General features: G+C 35.9%; 1 protein-coding gene across 1 annotated transcript in view; it reads right to left on the bottom strand.

The window, feature by feature from the left end:
• Nucleotides 1-28,000, bottom strand: part of LUZP2 (leucine zipper protein 2) — a gene marked incomplete at both ends in the record, with an annotated part of 459,701 nt that overhangs the window by 212,737 nt on the left and 218,964 nt on the right. Inside the window, 3 exons of the mRNA XM_079707777.1 lie at nt 4,797-4,859; nt 11,239-11,320; nt 24,628-24,698. Of these exons, the coding sequence (XP_079563903.1) occupies nt 4,797-4,859; nt 11,239-11,320; nt 24,628-24,698 (216 nt within the window). The remainder of the gene's footprint in view (nt 1-4,796; nt 4,860-11,238; nt 11,321-24,627; nt 24,699-28,000) is intronic.

Raw genomic sequence — 28,000 nt, forward strand, 5'->3', positions numbered from 1 at the left:
TTGGCAGAGGTAGCCCTGCCTTGAGACAAACAGCTCTGGGGTTTGTTTGTGGAGTTGTTCCTAAGCTCAGCCTACAAAATGCATATGCACCTCTCCTAACATTTTGTTGAGTCCTCTAAATGGCTTAATAAGTCATTTTCTTATCAGAGGTTGCTTTTTGTCACAACTGGCACATTGCCCCTAAAAACCCATGTTTTATTCCTCATATACCTGGATATGTGTCAATGATTATTTGGAACCCTTTGGAAACCCACAGATTGGCCAGTGACATGACCTGTAGCAAGACTTTCCCCCCAGGCACTTATAACAACAGCAATAAAACAAAACATTAAAGAAGATTAAATTGGTTATTAGTAGGAGATAGAGAAGGCAGATTAGTATTTCAAAGTTGGATTAAACTATACGAGCCATGCGAAAAATAGATGAGCTAAGTAACTGAGAGACTAGAAAGAAAGGAAAATGGAGCCATGAAATAGTGAGAGGGAAAACCTGCTATGGAGAGTAGTTTTGAGAAATTTCTGATTTCTATCACTGGCAGAGTAAGGCCCACTTTTATGGTTCCTGACTTTATTATTACCATTTTAGAAATATGATTTCTTATTTTTTCCTTACCTCGAACTATCTTGAATGAGTCTCGGGAAAATAATCAATCATAAGAATCTGAATTAAAACAAACCACCACAAAAGAGATTTGGGGTGGGGGTACTTCCCCAACTTGCCTGTCTTCCTCCTTCTCTTCCTTCCTTCCCTCTTTCCTTCCTTCCTTCCTTCTTTACTTCCTTCCTTCCTCCTTCCCTCCCTTCATTTCCTTCTTTCTTTCCTTCCTTCCCTTCTTTCTTTCCTTCCTCCCTTCCTTCCTTTCTTCCTTTCTTTTTCCCTCTCTCTCTTCCTTTCACTTTTCTTCCCTTCCCTTTGTTATCTCTATGTATTCACTAATTTAATATAGACTATGTTTTAATACTAATCTAATTCAAGTATTTGTAGCTATGTACTCCTTTGAAAAGTCCTGAACATTATTAAACTCTCACATTTCATTAAGGAGTTTCAAACTAATCAGAGATGTTTGTCTCAATGCCTAATTTATCTAATATTTCAGCACCTATGTATTACCGTACTTATCCCTTTCTTATATCTAGAACCATTATAGAGAAACTTATTTTATTCTAGGGGAAACAGTGGATAAAATTAAAGAAAATTAGAAATGACAATAGAGAGAGTGTGTTTTAAAAATGCAAAGTCAAAGAGAATTCTAAGCTTTGGAGTCAATAAGATTGTCTATATCATATGATGATGCAGTTATGGAAGTCAGAGAAGAAAGGCTAAGTGTTTTTGTTTCTTTGTTTTGCTTTCCGGTATAACTTTTTACATTTGTTGTAACCACACAATATCCAAATACAAAATGCAAAATAAGTAATTGAATGCATAAAACAGATTACATAAGAAACATCAGAATTAGAGACAGATTAGGAAGTTACTAAAAAAATGGTGAGATAGCTACTATAAATCAATTTTTGCATTGTGAGAAATCTCATATTCTGCAAATGTGTACACTAAAAATACAGGATGTATGAGAAAATTGTGATTGAGGAAGACCATTTACTGTGTAATTTTGTGATCATAATACTAACAAAATAATGACAATAGTAATAAAAATACAACCACAGTTTAATATTTTCTAGCATTTATCCGCCAAATCATACTCAATCCTTTGCACAGTCTTACACTTAGAATTTACTGTTTTCTCTTTTGAGATGTAGACCCTACAGGGAATTGACTTCTAATAAAGTAGATTATCATCAGAATTAATTTCTGATACATATTTTTCACTAATCTCTTATTTTAATATGGGGGAATGCTTTAGAGTCTTCTATATTCACAGTTTAGTCAGATATCTTGGTGCAGTAAGAAACATTTTTTAAAATGTTTTGAAGGCACTAAAACACCACTACACGCACTAAAGGGAGGTCCTTTTGCATATTTTCTTTTGTCTTTGTATGATAAAAATTTTCTATAAAATTTGACAAGGCTTTCCCCTGATTGCTTCAAACCTCAACATGTTGGGAAAAATTATATATAAACCAACACAATTTTTCAAACTTTACTGACATCATTCCATCATTTATTAATAGGTGATTTGGTACAAAGAATAAGGTGATTTGGTACAAAGAAATACACACTGTGGCAGAATAGATTTGACTTGCATGTTCCATGAAAGAGAATATAAGCAGAAAAGCAGAAGGCCTAGACCTGAAATTTGGAGACACCCTAAATCTCAGTAAAGCTTCTGTGAGTAAAAGCAATCCCAGACACAGGTTAAATGGGATGTCCATGTGAAGACATAGATACCCATCGAGACAGATAAAATAAAGGAGCTTGAAATACTGTGATTAACTCATAGCTATACTCTTTTCAGTCTCACTCTTAACTTTCTTGGTTTAAAAAAAATCAATCTCCTATTTCATTTTCTCTTGCATTCTCACTTTGCTATCCATGTTCTCCAAATATTCTCTGATGTTCTTTCCCAGTTATGAACACAGTCTTTGAATCACGGGGTCCCATGTATTCCATTCCAGATATGACTGCCTGGATGGAAAAATCAAAATGCTTTCCGCCCTACACAGCATTTGCCTAAAAATAAAATCTAAATATTTTCCCCCTCCAAGGGATGAGGTAAATCTTAAAAACTAGATGCCTAGCTGCTAACATAAAAGTGCCTTTTACGATATTTACCTTCACATATGAAAAAAATACCGATTATTCTTTAATAACTTTTCAAAAGTCCCTTCTTAAATTGGGACTTCCCCAATATCCTCACTCAGAAGTCATTCAGGAGATTTTGATCTTCTCCCAGAAATCTCTTTATACCTGTATGATCTCCCTCACCTCTCTGTATTTTGTTTAGTCAATTTGCCTTTTTATTTTATTACTCCTGAACAAAAATCTTTCAGGTAGTGTCCATATAATTTTACTGTGCAGAGTATGGGCCAAGTATTTTGTTTAACCTCTACATACTGATTATTTTTCAAAATAACGAATCTAAAATTTCAATGAATTAATAAAAAGGAGTCAACTTAAAAGCATTCAGTTGACAATATATGTTCACCATTAGGTTTTGTTAGAGAAGTCAAAGACTTTTCTGGTTATCAAGTATCATCTTGCAGATTTTCAATATGATGAAAGTAAATAGTAGCAAATTTAATTACAAAGCTTACATTTGGCAGCCATTACTACTTGTATTGCTTTTTTAATTATTCTAGCATATACACTTAGAAAATTAATATTAAACTTAAAAAATGATCCCATGGAAGGAAATAAAATATTTTGTTAATCCTCATAGGTACCTGATATGAATAATTTATAGTTTGGTTTTAAAAGAGCTTCCTCCTTAAATTCTAGATTTTTAAAAGATTATGTAATATGAAAAGTTAACTGATAATACATACACAGAGATATAAATTAGCCCATAATCCTCTCATTCTTATATACAACGGGGTTCACGTTGTTGTTGTTTGTGTGTGTCTGTGTGCATGGATGTGTGTGTACACGTCTAAATGTACTTTTCCTATTTTAATACTGGCTTTAACATTATTTTAAACATTCCCTTTGTCTTAAATGATCCATGGAAAGTTTTAGACTTGAGTAATCGGGCCCTCTCTGAGCCCCAGAGAACAAGAAATTATCTAGTACAACCAGTATTTCGGTAACTCTAGTTTACTGACATTTTCCACCATAAACAGTAAATCCAAGATTTAGGCCTCAGGGAAAACATTATCAAGTCCATCTCATTAGACTTTCTTAAGAAGACTCAGAAGAAAAAATCATTAGAAAGAAATGAAAATACAATAGAATCATAAAGAAGACACTTAAAACTTTTCTTGTTTTCCTTTTTTCTTTACATCATTTTTCACATTTGATAAACCATTTTAATGTCATAATCAGAGTACAAATGCTGAATCTTGATACCAAGGCATTTGTATAGTCTATTTTTTAACCTGGGCATCAAGGTGGAAATGATATAGAAATAATGTAGCTCATCTGTATTTGAAATGTCTCAAAAAATTGGAGGAAGGGAGGGAGGGAGGAAGGAAGGGGAATAAAGGAGACTAGAAATGGCTAAAGCAGTTGATTTGGGATTTAAAATCCACCTTAGTGGGATTGATAAAAGAAGATGTATCTTTAATTAATCATGGTTTAATAGTTCTAAATAACTAATTTCATTCAAGGAAAAAAAGAAATAAAAAGATGGAAATACAAATGTGATGGAGAAATTTTAGAAAATAAAGTAGTTATGTGACAGGGTAGACAAAAAGTCAAAAGGAGGAAAAAGCATACAGCATTTTATAGGATCCTTATATTTTAAAGCCTGTAAAGAAAGCGGTTACAGCTTATTTATTTCGAACCTACATCACTCTAAGATTACCTCACATAAATTTTTCATTCTAGATTGACTTTTCCTAACATAAGGTCCATTTCTGACTAGCTCTCTTCTTCAGTGCCTGTGATGTCATTTGGTAGACAAATACATTTATAAAATAAAAATAAAAGTTTTAACATTGCCCAAGCAAAATATAATTAGAAGGGAAAATGACCTGGAGATGTATGAACTACTAACATTATCAAATATATGTTAAAGTAGGGATTATATACTCAAGTTTTAACCTTATAGTTCCTCTCCATTAGTACTTAACTAAAGGACATATTTGCATGTGATTATACCCCAGAGCTTATGGCAAATCAATATGTTTGTTTCTGTATATTCTTTGACTTGTATGAAATTTTCCTGAAATATGTCTTACCTCATTTTGGAGATCTCGGATCATTTTGTTCTTTCTCTCCATTTCAGTCTTTAAAAAAGCAATCTGAAAATAAATAGAATATCATGTAGACATATTTCAAAATCATTTCTATAGCTTTTATAAATTTATTTTCACAATTTTTGAAATATAATAAAATTATCTCTTTGTCAACAAATACTGAAAAAGAACAAAGGGTTAAAATTTTCATTATCCACATTTTTATTGCCAAATTCATAAACATATCCACTAGTTATATCACATAACTTTTTCTTATGTAATAAAAGATTATTATTTTTTTTAATTTAGTCTGTTTCTGTTTTGTAAATAAGTTCATCTGGGGGGCAGGAATAGTTAGGGAGTTTGGGATTGACTGTACACACTGCTATATGTAAAATAAATAACCAACAAGGACCCACTGTATAAAAAAAAATGAAGAGGGGACAAGAGAATGATATGCTTGAGATGAGATTGGCCATGTGTTGCTAATTCTTGAAGCTAATTGATGGATTCATGGGGATTTATTATACTACTCCTTCCACTTTTGTGTAAGTTTGAAATTCTCCATAATAAAAAGGTTTAAAAAAATTTTTAATTGAGAAATGCATGTTATGACTGTGATTCACTTACTTGTCTAAACTTCAATTTTTAAAAATGTGGTTCTTAAACAAAGCTAAATTCTAGGGTTGGGCCTAGGAATCTCTTTTCTTAAAACATGCTCCAGGTAATTTTTATATAAGGCCAGGTTTGAGAGCAATTGCATAGTGATGCTCCTGACCTCAAAAGCATGGAACGTTATAAATACTGTACCAGAGAAACCATGATGTTTCCTGCTGAATATGATATTGTCAGAATCTGTACCCTTAGGCCAGTTATTCAAACTGTATCTGTATAAACTCTGCATCTTTATCTGCCTGACTGCTTTGAAAAAGTTCAGTATAGCACAGTAGCTAAAATATGAGACTCTATGGTCACTGAGGGTTCACTATTTATGTCAATGTATGACAGTGGATGAAACATTTAATTTCTCCAATTTTCAATTTTCTGCCAGTCACATTTTTTAAAAAAGCAAAAGGAACAGGTAAAATTAATTTTACTGATATATTTTATTTAATTCAATATATTCAAAATAGTATCATATGACATGTAATGGATTAATGATGATAAATTGACTTTTTTTTTGCAATATATCTTTAGAATCCACTGTGAGTTTTACACGTACAGCATATCTCAATTTGGACTAGCCATTTTATAATGCTCAAAAGCCTGATGTATCTGGTGGTTATATATTGAATAACATAGTCTTAGAGGATTCCTGGAATGATGCAGAAGAGACTGGTAATGTGGATTATCTCTAGAGATAGATTAAGTCAGTGGAAATCAAATTTAGGAGTAAAGTTAATTTTTACTGTATATATACACATTAAAAAATAGTTCTGAAACCTTTCAAACATAAACAAAAGAACAAGAGTAATACTATGTAAAATGCTTCTGGGCCCACCCTAAGAATAAGTATATATAAATGTTTTGTCCAATTTTCTTCAGACCTTGTAAAGAAAATGTTGTAGTACTATTAAAGCCCCACCTAATTTTTCTTCCTCCCTTCCCCCCAGAGGTAACCACTATCCTGGATTTGATGTGTAGTAGTCTTGTTCACGTTCTGTACATTATATTTGTTGTGCGTCTGTAAAGCTACAACACGTATTAACACCTTGTCTTTTCTGGCTTGTGTTGGTGTCCTTGTATTACCACTTCCTCAAAAGGTAACAAAACCTAAACCAAAACATTTTTGATGGTCCAGCTACATGTAAAACAGAAGCAGAAGCCTGAGAACCACTATGTCCCTCATTTTGGTCATAACAATTTTCAAGCTTACATTTTAATTATGAAGATCCTCGGAGCAACCTGAAAATTTGAGTCACGCTCATTGTCCCATTAGGGAGATAGTTCAATTTAGTAATTAGATATATAATCAAGGGCAGCACATAAGAGTATCTGCTCTCAAATCTAAAATAGCACAATATTTACAGAATCAAATACAAATGTTTTCCCTCTATTTGAGAGTGAGCAATTACAATTATTTCATTCTCCCCTTCTTATCCGACTTTCAACTACATCAGCTATAGTCTTCCTAGCAGAAAGAATAATTGTTGAATGATTTGCAACAATTAAAATATATACTTATTTAATCCTTAGTTAACCTAGAATCCTCAAATAGGGAGAAAAAGCACAAACAGTTTGAGTCTTTACCAAAGTTTGGAAGTGATGAGTCCCAGTAGTATGAAATCTATCTTTTCCTAGATCCCACCAGATGCACATTAAAAAAAAAAATCATGCTTTTACTAAATATATGTTATTCCCATATTTCTTAAGCTTTCTGTCATCTCTCTCTGGACTTTGACTTAGAAAATATCAGTCATTCAATTCAAAACATAAACACATTCCCTCCAAAAGATAAGTATTATTTATTTCTGCAGGTATTTGCATTTATTGATCATGATGAAATATTTTATTAATATAGTCTTGAATTTGTTCTTATAGACCTTTTACATGTACATTCATTAGTAGAAAAATAGCTATTAGTTTACACATATAGCCATTAATTGATTTTGGAATCATAACTGATGAAGTTTGTAAAATGAGGTGAAAGTTTTCAATTATTTTCTATTTTCCAGAAAATACTTGCCTATATTTGAAGTTAACTAATCTTTAAAAATTAGTAGAAGTCACCATGAAAACCTTCTGGCTTTGAAATACTTGGGAAAGGGGGTCTTTTAGCATAATAAAATTCAAACTGTGTTCAGCTATTCAAGTGCTGAATTTCTTCTTGCAGAAATTTTAGCATTTTATAGTTATTTATCTAGAAATTTACATGTACATTTTTAAATGTATCAGGGAACTGTTGCTCATAATACCTTATTTGTTTGAATTCCTCTTACAATTATGACTCTTAGTTTAGCTCTTTTTTTAATTCAACATTTTAAAATTTGAGTCTGTCTTTCTATTCTTAATCTTTCTCATATCTTAAAGTCTTTTATCATAGTCTTTTCAAAGAACTTAAATTTACCTTTTTTTGTTTTCTATTTTATTATTGTCTTCAGTAGTCTTTATAATACTCTCTTTATTGCACTGTTTTTCTTTTTAAATAACTTCTTGAATTTATGTTGCTAATCTTTTATTTTTCTGGAAAAATGCATTTAAGGCTATCAATTCACCTCAATTATTATATTGGCATGTAGTGTCTTCACTATTATTAAGTATTTCTTTATTTCTTTTATTTCTTATTAACCGAAGGGTTATTAGAAAATGTGTTATATATTTTCCAAACATAAAGAATTGTTTAAGCATTTATAAAAATTTATTTAAAATTGTATAACAAAAGGATTGAATAACATAGTATATATGCTAGTTATATTTTTGAATGTATATAGCTTTTTGTATTATACATATTATATTTCTATAAAATTTCTATAGATGTTCTGCATGTGCTTAAAAAGAATATAGTCACTTTTTTAGAGATTTCTCTATATATCTAATATTTATTACTACCAGTTGTATTTTTAAGATCTTTGTATTTGCCTATTTCTCCCTTCATTTATAGATTGATGGATATGGAAGCTGATTTGTTAAGTACATTTATGTTTATGATGGTTATAACTATAACCACCTCATTTTATTTATTTATTTTTCTTTGCTAGCATATAATGCTTTATCTTACATTATATTTGTGCTTTAAATTCTATTTGCCAGCATTAATATTGCTGTCAATCATTTACTTCTTTTATGTTGTTTTGCATATATTTTCCTGTATTGCTTATTTTAAGTATGTGGTCTTCTCAGTTGTTAAAATTAGCACATTTGCATATATTGTCCTAATTTCTTAATTGCAGTTATTCTGTGACTTTTAAAAATTATTAAAATTAACCCATTTATTGTTATTTCTAATACACTGAAACTTTTGCCAACAGTAATTCTTTTGCCTACATTTTTCTTTCAATTGGATAATTTAGTTATTTTATTATTTTATTATTTTCTTTCTATTGAGATCAGATTTAGTTTAGATTCTACTATCTACTATATGCCAGATATAATTTTAGGGAAATTATGTATGTTATTTTAATTTTAATTTTTCCCCAAATTCTTCAAATAAGGAAACTTGCAGAAGTTAAAGAGCTTACTCAAATTTACAGATAGTAGATTGTCCACTAGGAATTTAAACCCAGAATATTCTTATTCTGCAGCACATTTTAGGTTATGAATACATATAGGGTGTTTCTGGTTTAGTAGAGTATTTTGGGGTGGGAGAGGAAAATCCTCCCTCAAGATTCAATGCTGAACTTTAAGAAAAGCACTACAAGGATTCTGAGGTGAGGATAAAGCTGACTCGGCCAGTCCTGTCTCCTCCTTCTTCCCAGCTATGCATCCTTTGTCCCCAATTTTGCCACACTTGACTCTTCTAACTTTTGTTGAGCTCTTTCAAATGTTAGAGCTTTCTTCTTTTGGGATGTTAGACGCAGTGTACATAACATATTGGAATAAACACAGGTTCATGCCTTGGCTTCTCCAAATGCTAGCTGTGTAAATACAAGCAAGAGTTATTCATTTTCAGAAAAAACAACAACAACAACAACAACAACAGTAGTGTGCAGTTTTATTGTGAGAATCTGAGAAAAGAGTATGTGTGAATATTTCTATCTGTTCTAACTGTCATTATTTGTGACTGGGCTATGAAGAAGTTGAGATTAAGTGCGATAGGTCAAGAAAGAAATGGGATTGCAATTAGGGTTGCTACTTATTCTGGGTCAGATTCTGAGGGGAGGAATCAACATGATAGTGCTAAAAATATGTCTGTTCTTTTATGTAACACCCACTGTCCAAAGAGCCAGACATTAGGACACCTTGTAGGTTAGCAGTGAGTGTTGCCATGGCATAACAGAGAAGAACAAAGATGCTCATCCTTACAGGTGGGCTGGACAGATAACAGTGAATTTATTAACAAGAAATAATCCTGCACCCAGGAGAATCAACAGCCATTATTACAAAGACTGTCTCCAAGAAGCAGGTACCCCAGATGACAGACAGGGCTAAGTTTCAGAAGCAAAACTTTATACCCTAATCCAGATTATTCAAGAAAGACTTGCAAAAGAAAGGCAGGATGACAATTCTTAAAGGGCCTGGGATCCCAGGTAATCAACCTGGATGGAGACCTTGTATTAGTCCTGTTTCTAGCTTCTGTAAACTTGATGCTTTAACACCTACCTTACACATATATACAGACTAGCCTTGTTATGGACAACCCAATAATATGCTTGAGTCATCCTATCTTGACCTCCTGCATTCCTCATCGATGCTCCTTCCCCACCCACTCTTCCTGGTGGTAAGCTTTTCAAATACACACTAACCAATACAGAGCCTAGAACTCCAGCCACCCCTTGTACTGGGTTCTCATACTTTAGACGACTATCCACCTGCCTTAATCACCCCAGGGCCGGGTACCAGAAAAATAGTCCCTGTGCCCCAGAGCCTGCTGAAATCATTCAAGTGGGCCAATCCTAGGCCTGCTTACCCTGCCTAGCCCATTCCTTCCCACAGAAACCACAGTAAAGGCTCTTGTCCATAGTTTCCCCACCTTCCTTTGCCTTGTGCCTGACCTGGTGCTTCCCTACGTGGTCCCCGGTCATGTGGCATGCCCCTCTCTTGGGAACTGTGAGAAATAAACTATTTTTCCAAAGGTAATTGTTTCCTGATCTATTGGTCTTACTATACCTCAAATTTTCTATTAATATACTGTATTTTGAAATAGATTCAGGTCCTCACACAAGATAAAAGGTTCAATCTCCATAAATGCTACATAAGTGCATGTGGGGAATGAGGTGGAAATTTAGTTTTTAGCACTATTACCCAGAGCACCATCTCTCCTGCCCATGGTGAATATTAGTTATAAGAATTGAAACGTGAGGGTCAATAGAACATCATTTTGAGAGAGAAAATCTGGAGAGAAGTTTGATTCTTAAACTTTGGGGAAACTTTCAGAATCACCTGTGTAGTTGATTAAGTAGGCAGATGGTGTGGCTCCACCCTTGGGAGATGTCTATTCAGTGGATGTAGGGTATGGCTTAGGGATCTGTATAGCTTAACTTAATTCAAGGTCACACCCCAAAATTCAAGAGCCACTGATAGGGGGCCTGACACCAACACTCTTGCCCTGAGTTTTTCATCCATAAATAAGGGTTGGGAATCAGAAGACCCCTAAGAATCAAATACAAAGAAAATATTTTTTTGGAATGATTGCTGCTAAGTATTTTTGTAATCTTGTTGATTGTGTTTTTTTCATTGTGCTTTCATTTATATTTGTCACTGGTGTATTTGTTCCATAATGATTTTAGGGGAAAAAGTTAGCAATTTTCCAGCCCCAAAGCAAAGGACACAGAAGAGAAACACTTACAGTAGCCTGCTGTTTTTCTGCTTTCTCAGTTGTCTCTTTAAGCTGATTTTCCAGGGCCTCCTGGAGAGACTTCATTTGTTCTCTGTTTAGTAGAAAATAGAGAGCAAAAGAGGGACATGATATAAATCTCTTATTTCCTATTTACACGATGAAAGGAGGTTTTGCTGTATATATACATATAGGAAACATAACTAGAATACACAGAGCCACGGTTAAACATACAAGATGTATCTCAGGACTCTGGTAATAAAGAGTCTTCTCTCCCATGCAAGCACTAAAAGTAAGCTGTATTTAAGGGAAATTGCCCTGTTATTGTGTCTTATAAGAATCCTACTGTGTGCATCGTCTGTGAACTGCATAATGTGTTAAATCAAATCGATATAATAATTAGGGTTAGAAAGGTAATTTTAGTGACAGCATGCCAGGGTGTGAACACGCTGTTTAGAAAAAAAGTTACCATAGACTTGCTGATGGGCAAAATTATCATTCCCTTGGATGTTCTACATTAACTAATTCTAAAGCATTGTTTTAGACATAGTGTATAAGGTCTGAGACTTTTTGCAAAAACAAAGAGAAAAAAGACTCATTTTTAATGCGAAAGCTGACTCATTTTTTGGGGATAATAAAAAATACGTCTGCACATATATACATACTGTGTCTCAAGTTCAGTAGGACATATGGACCCTGTCTCACATTAAAAATATAAATATTTCCATAAATATGAATTCCCCTTAAGGGTTTAGGATGTTCTCAATTATGACAAATTTTATTATATTTCTGGGCCTTCATTTTATCACATAAGCTATCACTTCAAAAAGTTCAGATAGGAGAGACAGGGAAGATGGCGGAAGAGTAAGACGCGGAGATCACCTTCCTCCCCACAGATACATCAGAAATACCTCTACACGTGGAACAACTCCTACAGAACACCTACTGAATGCTGGCAGAAGACCTCAGACCTCCCAAAAGGCAAGAAACTCCCCACGTACCTGGGTAGGGCAAAAAAAAAAAAAGAAAAAACAGAGACAAAAGAATAGGGACGGGACCTGCACCAGTGGGAGGGAGCCGTGAAGAAGGAAAGGTTTCCACACACTAGGAAGCCCCTTGGCGGGTGGAGACTGCAGGTGGCGGAGGGGGGAGCTTCAAAGCAGAAGAGGAGAGCACAGCAATAGGGGTGTGGAGAGCAAAGAGGAGAGATTCCCGCACAGAGGATCGGTGCCGACCAGCACTCACCAGCCCAAGAGGCTTGTCTGCTCACCTGCCGGGGCGGGCGGGTCTGGGAGCTGAGGCTTGGGCTTTGGTTGGAGCGCAGGGATAGGACTGGGGTTGGCTGCATAAACACAGCCTGAAGGAGTTTGTGCGCCACAGCTAGCCGGGAGGGAGTCCGGGAAAAGTCTGGAACTGCCGAAGAGGCAAGAGACTTTTTCTTCCCTCTTTGTTTCCTGGTGTGCGAGGAGAGGGGATTAAGAGCACTGCTTAAGGGAGCTCCAGAGATGGGTGCGAGCCGTGGTTATCCAGCGCGGACCCCAGAGACGGGCATGAGACGCTAAGGCTGCTGCTACCGCCACCAAGAAGCCTGTGTGCGAGCACAGGTCATTCTCCACACCATCCCTCCCGGGAACCTGTGCAGCCCGCCACAGCGAGGGTCCCAGGATCCAGGGACAACTTCCCCGGGAGAACGCACGGCGCGCCTCAGGCTGCTGCAACGTCACGCCAGCCTCTGCCGCCGCACGCTCGCCCCGCCTCCACGCCCCTCCCTCTCCCCGGCCTGAGTGAGCCAGAGCCCCCGAATCAGTGGCTCTTTTAACCCCGTCCTGTCTGAGCAAAGAACAGATGCCCTCCGGCAACCTACATGCAGAAGCGGGGCCAAATCCAAAGCTGAACCCCGGGAGCTGTGTGAACAAAGAAGAGAAAGGGAACTCTCTCCCAGCAGCCTCAGGAGCAGCGGATTAAATCTCCACAATCAACTTGACGTACCTGCACCTGTGGAATATCTGAATAGACAACGGATCATCCTAAATTGAGGAGGTGGACTTTGAGAGCAAGATTTATTATTTTTTCCACTTCTCCTCTTTTTGTGAGTGTGCATGTGTATGCTTCTGTGTGAGATTTTGTCTGTATAGCTTTGCTTTCACCATTTATACTAGGGTTCTATCAGTCAGGTTTTTTTTTTTTTTTTTTTACTTAAAAATATTTTTATTTAATAATTATTTTTTATTTTAATAATTTTATTTTATTTTACATTATTTTATTTTATTTTATCCTCTTTCTTTCTTTCTTTCTTTCTACTTTTTCTCCCTTTTATTCTGAGCCGTGTGGATGAAAGTCTCTTGGTGCTGCAGCCAGACGTCAGGGATGTGCCTCTGAGGTGGGAGAGCCAACTTCAGGAAACTGGTCCACAAGGGACCTCCCAGCTCCACATAATATCAAAGGGTGAAAATCTCCCAGAGATCTGCATCTCAACACCAACACCCAGCTTCATTCAACGACCAGCAAGCTACAGTGCTGGACACCCTATGCCAAACAACTAGCAAGACAGGAACACAACCGCCCCCCATAAGAAGAGAGGCTGCCTAAAATCATAATAAGTCCACAGACACCCCAAAACACACCACCAGGCGTGGACCTGCCCACCAGAAAGAGAAGATCCAGCCTCATCCACCAGAACACAGGCACTAGTCCCCTCCACCAGGAAGACTACACAACCCACTGAACCAAATTCAGCCACTGGGGACAGACACCAAAAACAAGGGGAACTATGAACCTGCAGCCTGCAAGAAGGAGACCCCCAAACACAGTAAGATAAGCAAAATGAGAAGACAGAAAAACACACAGCATGTGAAGGAGCAAGATAAAAACCCACCAGACCTAACAAATGAAGAGGAAATAGGCAGTCTAACTGAAAAAGAATTCAGAATAATGATAGTAACGATGATCCAAAATCTTGGAAATAGAGAAAACCAAGAAATGTTTAACAAGAACCTAAAGAAGTAAGATGAAACAAGCAACAATGAACAACACAATAAATGAAATTAATAATACTCTAGAAGGGATCAATAGCAGAATAACTGAGGTAGAAGAACGGATAAGTGCCTGGAAGATAAAATAGTGGAAATAACTACTGCAGAGCAGAATAAAGAAAAAAGAATGAAAAGAACTGAGGACAATCCCAGAGACGTCTGGGAGAACATTAAATGCACCAACATTCGAATTATAGGGATTCCAAAAAAGAAGAGGGAAAGAAAGGGACTGAGAAAATATTTGAAGCGATTATAGTTGAAAACTTCCCTAATATGGGAAAGGAAATAGTTAATCAAGTCCAGGAAGCACAGAGAGCCCCATAAATCCAAGGAGAAACATGCCAAGGCACATATTAATCAAACTGTCAAAAATTAAATACAAAGAAAACATATTAAAAGCAGCAAGGGAAAAACAACAAATAACACACATGGGAATCCCCATAAGGTTAACAGCTGAACTTTCAGCAGAAACTCTACAAGCCAGAAGGGAGTGGCAGGACATATTTCAAGTGATGAAGAAGAAAAACCTAAAACCAAGATTACTCTACCCAGCAAGGATCTCATTCAGATTTGATGGAGAAATTAAAACCTTTACAGAAAAGCAAAAGCTGAGAGAGTTCAGCACCACCAAACCAGCTTTACAACAAATGCTAAAGGATATTCTCTAGGCAAGAAACACAGGAGAAGGAAAAGACCTATAATAACAAACCCAAAAGAATTAAGAAAATGGGATTAGGAACATACATATCGATAATTACTTTCAATGTAAATGGACTAAATGCTCCCACCAAAAGACACAGACTGGCTGAATGGATACAAAAACAAGACAAATATATATGCTGTCTACAAGAGACCCACTTCAGACCTAGAGACACATACAAACTGAAAGTGAGGGGATGGAAAAAGATATTCCATGCAAATGGAAACCAAAAGAAAGCTGGAGTAGCAATTCTCATATCAGACAAAATAGACTTTAAAAGAAAGACTATTAGAAGAGACAAAGAAGGACACTACATAATGATCAAGGGACCGATCCAAGAAGAAGATATAACAATTGTAAATATTCATGCACACAAATTAGGAGCACCTCAACACATAAGGCAAATACTAACAGCCATAAAAGGGGAAATCGACAGTAACAAATTCATAGTAGGGGACTTTAGCACCCCACTTTCACCAATGGACAGATCATGCAAAATGAAAATAAATAAGGAAACACAAGCTTTAAATGATACATTAAACAAGATGGACTTAATTGATATTTATAGGACATTCCAACCCAAAACAACAGAATACACATTTTTCTCAAGTGCTCATGGAACATTCTCCAGGATATATCACATCTTGGGTCACAAATCAAGCCTTGGAAAATTTAAGAAAATTGAAATTGTATCAACTTTCTTTTCTGATGACACTACGAGACTAGATATCAATTACAGGAAAAGATCTCTAAAAAATACAAACACATGAAGGCTACACAATACACTACTTAATAAAGAAGTGATCACTGAAGAAATCAAAGAGGAAATCAAAACATACCTAGAAACAAATGACAATGGAGACACAACGACCCAAAATCCATGGGATGCAGCAAAAGCAGTTCTAAAAGGGAAGTTTATAGCAATACAATCCTACCTTAAGAAACAGGAAACATCTTGAATAAACAACCTAACCTTGCACCTAAAGCAATTAGAGAAAGAAGAACAAAAAAACCCCAAAGTTACAGAAGGAAAGAAATCATAAAGATCAGATAAGAAATAAATGAAAAAGAAATGAAGGAAACGATAGCAAAGATCAATAAAACTAAAAGCTGCTTCCTTGGAAGATAAAGAAAATTGATAAGCCTATAGCCAGACTCATCAAGAAAAAAAGGGAGAAGACTCAAATCAATAGAATTAGAAATGAAAAAAGGAGAAGTAACAATGGACACTGCAGAAATACAAAAGATCATGAGACATTACTACAAGCAACTCTTTGCCAATAAAATGGACAACCTGGAAGAAATGGACAAATTCTTAGAAATGCACAACCTGCCAAGACTGAATCAGGAAGAAATAGAAAATATGAACAGACCAATCACAAGCACTGAAATTGAAACTGTGATTAAAAATCTTCCAACAGGGGCTTCCCTGGTGGCGCAGTGGTTGAGAGTCCGCCTGCCGATGCAGGGGACACGGGTTCGTGCCCCGGTCCGGGAGGATCCCACATGCCGCGGAGCGGCTGGGCCCGTGAGCCATGGCCGCTGAGCCTGCGCGTCCGGAGCCTGTACTCCGCAACGGGAGAGGCCACAATAATGAGAGGCCCGCGTACCGCAAAAAAAAAAAAAAAAAAAAAATCTTCCAACAAAAAAAAGCCCAGGACCAGATGGCTTCACAGGCGAATTCTGTCAAACATTTAGAGAAGAGCTAATACCTATCCTTCTCAAACTCTTCCAAAATATAGCAGAGGGAAAAACACTGCCAAATGCACTCTATGAGGCCACCATCACCCTGATACCAAAACCAGACAAAGATGCCAGAAGGAAAGAAAACTAAAAGCCAATACCACTGATAAACATAGATGCAAAAATCCTCAAGAAAATACTAGCAAACAGAATCCAACAGCACATTAAAAGGATCATACACCATGATCAAGTGGGGTTTATTCCAGGAATGCAAGGATTCTTCAATATATGCAAATCAATCAATATGATACACCATATTAACAAATTGAAGGAGAAAAACCATATGGTCATCTCAATAGATGCAGAGAAAGCTTACAACAAAATTCAACACCCATTTATGACAAAAACCCTGCAGAAAGTAGGCATAGAGGGAACTTTCCTCAACATAATAAAGGCCATATATGACAAACCCACAGCCAACATCATCCTCAATGGTGAAAAACTGAAAGCATGTCCACTAAGATCAGGAACAAGACAAGGTTGCCCACTCTCACCACTCTTATTCAACATAGTTTTGGAAGTTTTAGCCACAGCAATCAGAAGAAAAGGAAATAAAAGGAATCCAAATTGGAAAAGAATAAGTAAAGCTGTCACTGTTTGCAGATGACATGATACTATACATAGAGAATCCTAAAGATGCTACCAGAAAACTACTAGAGCTAGTCAATGAATTTGGTAAAGTAGCAGGATACAAAATTATTTCACAGTAATCTCTTGCATTCCTATACACTAATGATGAAAAATCTGAAAGAGAAATCAAGAAAACACTCCCACTTACCATTGCAACAAAAAGAATAAAATAGGAATAAACCTACCTAAGGAGACAAAAGACCTGTATGCAGAAAATTATAAGACACTGATGAAAGAAATTAAAGATGATACAAAAAATGGAGAGATATACCATGATCTTGGATTGGAAGAATCAACATTGTGGAAATGACTCTACTACCCAAAGCAATCTACAGATTCAATGCAATCCCTATCAAATTACCGCTGGTATTTTTCACAGAACTAGAACAAAAAATTTCACAATTTGCATGGAAACACAAAAGACCCCGAGTAGCTAAAGCAATCTTGAGAACGAAAAACGGAGCTGGAGGAATCAGGCTCCCTGACGTCAGACTATACTGCAAAGCTACAGTAATCAAGACAGTATGGTACTGGCACAAAAACAGAAATATAGATCAATGGAACAGGATAGAAAGCCCAGAGATTAATCCAGGCACATATGGTCACCTTATCTTTGATAAACGAGGCAGGAATGTACAGTGGAGAAAGGACAGCCTCTTCAATAAGTGGTGCTGGGAAAACTGGACAGGGACATGTAAAATATGAGACTAGATCACTCCCTAACACCATACACAAAAATAAGCTCAAAATGGATTAAAGACCTAAATGTAAGGCCAGACACTATCAAACTCTTAGAGGAAAACATAGGCAGAACACTCTATGACATAAATCACAGCAAGATCCTTTTGGACCCACCTCCTAGAGAAATGGAAATAAAACAAAAATAAACAAATGGGACCTAATGAAACTTCAAAGCTTTTGCACAGCAAAGGAAACCATACACAAGACCAAAAGACAACCTTCAGAATGGGAGAAAATATTTGCAAATGAAGCAATTGACAAAGGATTAATCTCCAAAATTTACAAGCAGCTCATGCAGCTCAATAACAAACAACCCAATCCAAAAATGGGCAGAAGACCTAAACAGACATTTCTCCACAGAAGATATACAGATTGCCAACAAACAGATGAAAGAATGCTCAACATCATTAATCATTAGAGAAATGCAAATCAAAACTACAATGAGATATCATCTCACACCAGTCAGAATGGCCATCATCAAAAAATCTAGAAACAATAAATGCTGGAGAGTGTGTGGAGAAAAGGGAACACTGTTGCACTGCTGGTGGGAATGTGAATTGGTACACCCACTATGGAGAACAGTATGGAGGTTCCTTAAAAAACTACAAATAGAACTATCATATGACCCAGCAATCCCACTACTGGGCATATACCTTGAGAAAACCATAATTCGAAAAGAGTCATGTACCAAAATATTTATTGCAGCTCTATTTACAATAGCCAGGAGATGGAAACAACCTAAGTGTCCATCAGTGGATGAATGGATAAAGAAGTGGTGGCACTTATATACAATGGAATATTACTCAGTCATAAAAAGAAATGAAATTGAGCTATTTGTAATGAGGTGGATGGACCTAGATTTTGTCATACAGAGTGAAGTAAGTCAGAAAGAGAAAGACAAATACCGTATGCTAACTCATATATATGGAATTTAAGAAAAAAAATGTCATGAAGAACCTAGGGGTAAGACAGGAATAACGACACAGACCTACTAGAGAATGGACTTGAGGATATGAGTAGGGGGAAGGGTAAGCTGTGAAAAAGTGAGAGAGTGGCATGGACATATATACACTACCAAACGTAAAATAGATAGCTAGTGGGAAGCAGCCGCATAGCAAAGGGAGATCAGCTCGGTGCTTTGTGACCACCTAGAGGGGTGGGATATGGAAGGTAGGAGGGAGGGAGATGCAAAAGGGAAGAGATATTGGAACATATGTATATGTATAACTGATTCACTTTGTTATAAAGCAGAAACTAACACACCATTGTAAAGCAATTATACTCCAATAAAGATGTAAAAAAAAAAAGTTCAGATAGCAGATAACAGTATATGAGTGAGTGTGTGTGTTAAGTATGGCTAGAGGAGTAAACTTCTTCAAAGCAACAGCAAGAACCAAACAGAAACTTCTTCTAGTCTTAGCAGCAGACAAACTAAAATTTCCAGTCTAGAGCCAAAAGACAACTTCTGGAACAAAAATATTTTCTTGGTGTGTAACAACAATAAAGAGACTATGGGATAGGAAAGCACGTTTTTAGACTCATTTTTTTTCACCTATAAATGGGCACAATAATAGAACTACCTCATAGGTTTATAGTGAGGTTTAGAAGATGTTATATAGGCAAAATGCTTAGCAAATGCCTGGAAAATAATCACTTAATACACAAGATGATTATCACAACCACTGGCACCACTTGAGGTCCTTGTGTTCATTCTTTGACCACCACATCCTGCACAACCACAAGCTGCTCTTTCATCCAGAAGGACTTAATGATTACTCTAGAAACTATTAGGTCCCAGTTTCAATTTTAGGAATATCCATGAGAGTCTATACGATCGCTGGAATCAATCTGAATTTTGTTGATCAAGGCAACGTATAACAGGAACAAGTTATAAACTAATTACAGTCACTTTGGTTTTTAGATGATTTATGCTTGTTTGGGTAAAGCTTTAACATGCTTTTGCTTAAAGTGGATTTTAATTCTCAGCTTCCATTACGGCCTCAAACCGGTTTCATTTATCACAATTGTTTCACATGTAGGCTTCCATTATTTCTCCTGATATTTTCCACAAAGAGCATGTGTGGCATAATTTAATACAAAATAATAGTAATATTTACATATATTGTAGGCTTACAGTATACCAGGCACTCCATAAAATGGAAAACTGATACATAAAGAGGTGGTGGAATTGTGTTCTGCAGACTATGTGCTCAAATTCATTATACTACCCCTATTGAGGGAGACAGGGAGAAAGAAAGAAGGAAGGATCTACATTCTATTCCTAACACTCAAATCTTCAACAAGTACTGAATAAAAATGCAATAGGACTAGTATATTTCCAACTAGAAAAAAGTTATAATAAAATCTTGTAATACTTATTCGTTATTTCTGGATTTTAAAATTCTCATTTTTATTTTAAAGTGATACATATATTTTAAAATTAAATGATAAAATTCATATATTTTTATAAAAATTAAAATAAGTGTTTATATATGTATATATATATTCAAAAATGCCCACATACTGACATCTATAGGCAATAGGGAGTAAGCAAAAAATAAGTTGGAAAAGCTGTTAAAAGCTGGAGAAGGTAGAGAATTCTCATTTTCATGTCGAGGAAAGCTATCAGACAGAATGGCAAAGCAGGACTTTTGAAACTTCTGAATCTCTCCACCTCCTTTTTCAGACTTATTTCTGCACATTCTCACTGCTCCCATGCTATAGGTGGCCCCAAACTCCTGTCCCACAACTTGCTCAGTTCTACTCCGACCCCCCCCCCTCCACCAAATGGGATTTGCACAAACTATGTAGAGCTACTCTTGGGCCCTATTTGGCACTGAACTGAAGCTTGAATTCTAAAGAACTGTTGGCTCCAGCGACACTGTGATAGGGTCTCTCGGATGTTGAGTACATTTTACCATAGAATTTCATGGTTACAAGAGATTTTAAAAGGCAGCTGTTTCACACATCTTCCATCCCCAATTATAAATACAAAGATACCTTACCCTACAGGAAGGTATTTTTTTCATGTGGTTACCAGATTGTATTGTCATAACATCACCGATAGAAACCTTGCCACTATCTCAGGCATTCTTTTCCTTTACAGAGAACTTGATATACTAAAATCCATTAGTACACAGAGTCCAAAAGTGCCTTCTCAAAATCTCTACCCACCATCCACCGTAGAAAGTAAACTGTTTTATTCCTTTTTATTTTCAAGACAGCTTTTCAGAAACTTCAGGGTACTCTCCTATCTCCCAGGGTCTCTATTTTTTGGTTACATACTCTCACTCTTCACATAGTATGGCTTAAAAGTCTCTCCATCAACCGGAGGACTCTTCTATGAATATTACCTAAGCTGTCTAAATATTTCTGAAATGTAACAATCAAGAGTCAATGCAACTTTCTCCTGCTCATGTAAAAGTATGCGTGCATGTGCACAGGCACACACATACACCACACACAAACACACATATACACATTCCTTTCTCTGTACCTCTTTGGCAGAAAGACATGCTGCTCTCACTACCTGGTTGTTTACGACCATGCCATATCCTCTGCGTTTACTTACTTACAATCTAGTACAGCTACACAGAGAGACTTTATTAGTTGCCTGTTGGTTATAATTCCAAGAAGGAACTTCTAACTGATTCAGTTTTGTTTTGGTAGACACCTATGAGGTAATTAACTGTAGCCAGTGATGTCAGAGACACATAAAAGCAACATGACTTCTAGGGACTACTTCGCCAGGTAAGGGCCAGGTGGCAAGGATCCCAGAGGACAGGTAGTTACTGAGAACTGGGTGTATAGCCAAATGGCATCTGCAATACATTTTAGTTTTTCAGGCTTTGATAATACTTCTAAATTTGCCATCAGTTAATACTTTTTATAGTCTGAGATACTTTTTTCCTCTTTTACTGTTTATCAATCTCTTTTATTTTGGAAATGAGATATATAGCCTCCTTCACATTCAGATAAGCATGATTTTTATAACTCTAACTAAACAGCAAAAACTAATATATCAAATGTATTATACTTTTGAGAAGTCACCTATTGTTAGGATTTATTGAATTTTCCATGCTGACTTTGTGTACATTATACAAGTTATGCATTTTAACAAATTTTATAATTTTGGATAAAACTTTGAAATCACAATACCAAAATATATGCTCCATTTAGCACATTCATTGAAAACCATCATCTGGCTATCTGTATACCATGCCAAATGTATAGATGATGGCCTGAAATTCTTAATAACTCTAACCATGTTTTTACTCATTTGCCTGGATATTTTGTGTCATGTAGAAACAACCATAGATAATTTAAGAAAATATCAGTAAGCTAAAGGAATAGGTTTTTCCTTACTCACATCATGCATAAGCCTGTCTCTTCATCTGTGTCTCTCCTGCAATAAAGAAAGGCTGATTTCATTGCTCTTTCACTCCATGGTCCTCACTGATGAGATCTCTCTGTCTCTTCTCTAGGGGACATTTCCTCAACCTGGTCTATGTCTCTTTCTTTCTGCCTTGAACAATGCTGTCAGAATAATTCCCCTAGTATAATTCTTTAATTATATCATTCTTTTACAGAGCTACATGAATGGGTTTTCTGTTGATTATGCTGAAGTCCACTCTGAGCTAACCTTTAAGAGTGGTCCCAGTCTATGCATAACAGCTTTATTTTCTGATCTTTCCTGACTCAATCTGTCTTCTTCAGTCACTGCAACCCTCTCACTGGTATTGCACATACATTATGCAGAAGTCATTTCTATTTTTGTGTTTTTGTTTATTATCTTTTCCCAACATGGAAGACTCTACAAAAAGTGATAATTTTCAATGACTCTTGGTCTGTTTTTTAAGAGGGAAGAACCTTTTGTATTCTATTACAAGTTGATCACTAAAGGGATGTTGCCTATAAGCTTATATTATACATAAAGGTCCATCTCTGGGAACCCTGAATCCCATGTAATGAGCATTAAGCTAAAATACCTTTGTTTAGCTCACAGGAAACAACCTGACAAGGTCTACCTGTGAGTGACTGCAGGAAAGAAGAAATTAACACATCCCCTCCGGAGGCTGCTGTTTTTTTATATAAAAGGAGCCTGAATTCTAACTCAGGCAAGATGGTTCTTTGGGGCACAAGCCCACGATCTTCTCAGTTTTTATGGCTTTCTGAATAAAGTCACTATTTCTTGCCTCAAGAACTCGTCTCTCGATTATTGGCCTGTTGTGCAGGGAGCAGTACAAACTTAGGCTTGGTAACATTTTGACTAGCTATTTCTATTGAAAATATTGTTTATAATTCTTCACTAACTCAGTGAATCACAAATACTTGTGTGATATTGAGCACAGGTGTTTTAAAAAGTGGATTATTTCAAACCAATAAAATAATTTAAAATCATGTAATTTTGGAAACATGCTCAGACCCATATTTTATATGACATCTTTTTAATATTGGACTTTGGAGAGAATTTCATGTTCGATAAATAATGATTCCATTTAAATAATAACAAGAGTCAATATAAGATGCTTGATTTGATTTTTAACATGTCATCCCCTCAATGCCATGAGGTTTCTGCATCAAGAGGCAAGGTCAGTGGAGAAGATAGAAGATGGTGAGAAGGGACTACATAGTGTAGCATCTGTCAACTTTTTAAACAGCTTTTTGCTTTGGATCAGTAAACTATCTTGAAAGGGTATGGCTATGGGTAAGACACAGCAGAGCAAATTCCAATTAACACAACTCTCATCAATTCACTTAAGCATTTTGAGCAACAATTTCCCATTTACTGAATGGGGACAATAATATTTAATCTATACTTGTGGTGTTGAAACAAGAAAAAAAATATAAAGCATCTAGTAGAGCCTCTAGTAAACGTATAACAAATAAAAAATGCTGACTTGTTTCTACCTGAAAATACCCTGGCTTTTTTTTTTTCCTTGAGAAGCAATTTCAAGTCATATAGTTTTTTTAATACTGCATAGAAATCTAGCTCATAGTGCACTTCCTTCCAAAATAAACATGGCAACAATAATAAAACTGTTCCAATTCTACTGCGTTAAGTTTACCCCATTTCTTACCACCCCCCACCACTATCGCCACGATCAAGTTTGGATACTATTTAAAAAGGCCAAAATCCTCTACAAGTTATAAGATCACAGAATCTGGAAAAAAAAAAACAAAAAAACCAGTGGCCCACTGATGTCATTGTTATTGGATTTATTGATGGGCAGACTTATGTGGGCCCATCTTAGTGGGACAATAAAGGAAAGTACTCCAGACCATTAACGGTTGAATTGAGATCTGCAGACGAGCAGCATCAGTATCGGGATCACCCATCACCAGGGAACGTGTTAGAAATGCAGACTCTCAAGCGCCACCCTACACTTATTTTATAAGGATCTACATTTGAACAAGATTCTTATACATTAAAGTATAAGTAAGAATATAAAGAAATGAATGCATTTAGAATAAACTTATCCTTGTGAAGTCTCTGAATGGAGTTTGGCTATGGAGAAAAAGAACTAAGAAAATAAAAGGAAAACACAGCCTTACCTTTGTTTCTGACCTATTTCTAGAAGCTTCTGAACATCAGTTTTGGCAGATTTCTCATCGTTTTTCAAACTCTGATAAGAAAAGTGGGAAAAGGAAGTCTTATTCAGGTGATAAATTGAAGCTTACTTTACTTTTGTGTTTATGGCACAAGGTGTGGCTACACTTATGCCCTGAAATAAGAATGTACAAACGAGGCCATGATGGTCCCCATGGCTCTCAGGATGCACATAGGCTCTCAGTATGCACAATTTATGACACCGAGTGGTGCAAGTGCTACACAGTGAGTGAAAGGGAATGAACTGAGATTCAGCCTTTAGAGGTTCAGTGGAGGAGAAAGTACTCTCCAAATACCTAGGTCTCTTTATAAGTGAATATAAAACATCTTCTGCTCTTCATTTGAAGTTTTACTATGTTCTCTGCAGGCATGTTAAACTGGTTCTGGCATAGTTTCTACAAACACAAGGGGACATAAAAGGCCTCCCTAAATAAGCTAAGTAATAATACATCAGGATGAAAGCAGTCAAATGGCATGCACCTGTTTGGTCTTGTCTATTATTTATGAGTAATGCATTAGAGTGCATAGAAAAACTAGGGCCATTTAAAATTGTAACTGTTCTGTATAGATAGTGTATTAAAGAAAAAAAATACCACCTCAGTCATTACTGTTTATTTACTCTGGCAAATTCAGCATTGACAGACCGTGAATTAAAAGAAAAAAGCCCACATGAGCTTTTCTCATTAGAGAATCTGACCCGTTAATCCTTCCCTGAAAACTTTCTTATTTATACTTAGTATATTATTTAACAGGGTAACCTATCCTTTTTGATATTAAAAGTTGAAACAGAGGCAATAACATTGTTTCTAAAAAGAGAAGCTATGACAGGTAAGGAACTGACAATAACAAGAATGGCAAACATGTTGCTTACCTAATATTTATTTAACAACAAAGCCATAGTGTCTGCCTTCACCAATTTTTCAGCCTAATGCTAGAAACAATTTTCATGTAGTAAGTTAAGTATTCTGATACGGATTTGGTGGGGTGAACATCACAAGAGAACCCTTTTCCCTAAAATGACTGATTGATATCATAATTAGGAAGCAGCCAATAAAAGGTGCTCTTTTTATTTGAAAAGAGTAGCTTGACATAAAACACAAAAAAGCAGGTTTGGGGGAAAATCACCAATCATGGGATTTACAGTTCAAAGTGCATCATGGCCATATGACCTGGGACAGGTCACAAAATCTGCACTTTGACTTCCTTATCTGATAAACAGGGATGAGAATTTTGAAGAGCCTACATTAGACAGTTACTGGAAAACTCAAAGGGGATAATAGATGTGTGATAGCACTTGGTGAAAAGTAGAATAAAAATATGCTTATTCAATTTACCATCTGCTACACTCCAGGCATTCTGAAGGAAACAAAGATTAAAAGGGCATGGCACTATCCTCAAGAAATTAAAAACAAAACAAAACATGAAATGAAGAAATGAAAATATGAAAAGGGTAGGTATGCAGATGAGGGTCTGAAAAATGTATCCAATTAGAAGAACTCATGAGTATTTGATTATTATTTCCCCAGCAATGTCCAGAGAAGTGGGGTATACGTCTTGGAAAATAATTTTGATGACTTTAAGGATACCAAAGATTGATATACCTACTACTTAATTAATACAATGTTTATTTATGGATCTATATTGTGATGCCATCCAGGTGCTATGGTTACAGAGATGAACAAGGCTTTCAAAGCTCATGTCTTTATGAAGCCCCACTGGAAAAATATATGAAAAAAAGTGTACAATGGGCAATATATTTATTTATTTACTATGAGTTTGAAACCTGGAATCAACATTTATTAGATGTATGACTTTGGGAGATTCCTGTAGCCTCTTTGAATTTCGTTTCCTCACTGTACAATGTGTAAAATATTATCTTATTTTGTGAAAAGCTTGTTGAGGGGATTTAATAAGATAAAAATTAAATAAAAAACACCTTGCACAATGGCTGTCACAAAATAAATAAAAGGCATTTTAAAAGGTTGCAATTACATTTACTGATAGATGTATTGCCCTTTCAAAAAGTAACTCCACAAAACTGTACATTTATTTCAAGTAATTTCCTAGACTGTAATTCGAAGTCTTTTTTTTCGATTCCATATATATGTGTTAGCATACAGTATTTATGGTATTTGTTTTTCTCTTTCTGACTTACTTCACTCTGTATGACAGTCTCTAGGTCCATCCACTTCACTACAAATAACTCAATTTCATTTCTTGCTATGGCTGAGTAATATTTCATTGTATATATGTGCCACATCTTCTTTATCCATTCATCTGTCGATGGACACTTAGGTTGACTTAACTTAGGCTGCTAGTATAGAGATACCGAGTGTCCTGGCTGGAAGTACTGACCACTCATGGGCATTTATTTCACCATAAGCTTGAAAAATTCTCAACGTGCCAGGTGTTTCATGCCTCTAAGAAGGTGCAGGTGTCTTAAATATTCTTTCAAGTCTCATAAAACTTGTGAATTTCTACTTAATGAAAAGGTAGCATTCTGGCCTCAACTTCCTATATGGAAATCAATATGCACCCATTTTCATCCTAGTCAGTGCGTCCCTAATGCTCTGTGCAAACTTCTACCATAGAACTGTTATTCCTGCACTGTTACCATCTTGCTACCTGTCACTGTATCCTACTGGAGTGTGAGTAATTTTTCTGTTATTTTCATGTTCTCAAGATGTAATACAACTTCTGGAACAAGAGCTTGGGTGTTGGGTTCAAAATACCAGATCCACCTCCTAACTCTCTCTGTGCTCTCAGATTCTGAGCCCTTTTCTAACTCTGTTTTCTCACCTGTAAAATGAGGCTAATAATAATCATAGCATAATCATCATGTGAAAATTAATTAAAAATTGGAGAAAGAGGACCTAACACAAGAGACCGCATTCAATAAACTGTAGTGGTTGCTGACACCATAATCATCATCATGGGACTAAAAAGCTAAGAACAATGGTGATTACACAAGGTTCAGAAACTTGGTTCAGTGCGATAACTAACAGACAGGCTCTGGAGTCAGACTGCCTGCATTTAAACTCTGGTTTCCTTTGTGATATTCAAGCATGATTTCTCACGTGTAACAAGAAAACTCACATTTATAGTGCCTACCCTCATTGATATATTATGAGAATTAAATCCTATAATACATGCAAAGCTTTTAGTATACAGTATGTATTCAATAAATACAATGTTAAAGGACAATATTAAAATATATTCTCAGATATTTCAGAAACTTTTCTTATCAGATATAGATCTTGTCTTTGGTTTTTGATTTAGATTTCACTGAGTGCTAATACATTTTCACAGATGACACTT

This window comes from Hyperoodon ampullatus (genome assembly GCF_949752795.1).
Source record: "Hyperoodon ampullatus genome assembly, chromosome: 7".
NCBI lineage: Eukaryota > Metazoa > Chordata > Mammalia > Artiodactyla > Ziphiidae > Hyperoodon > Hyperoodon ampullatus.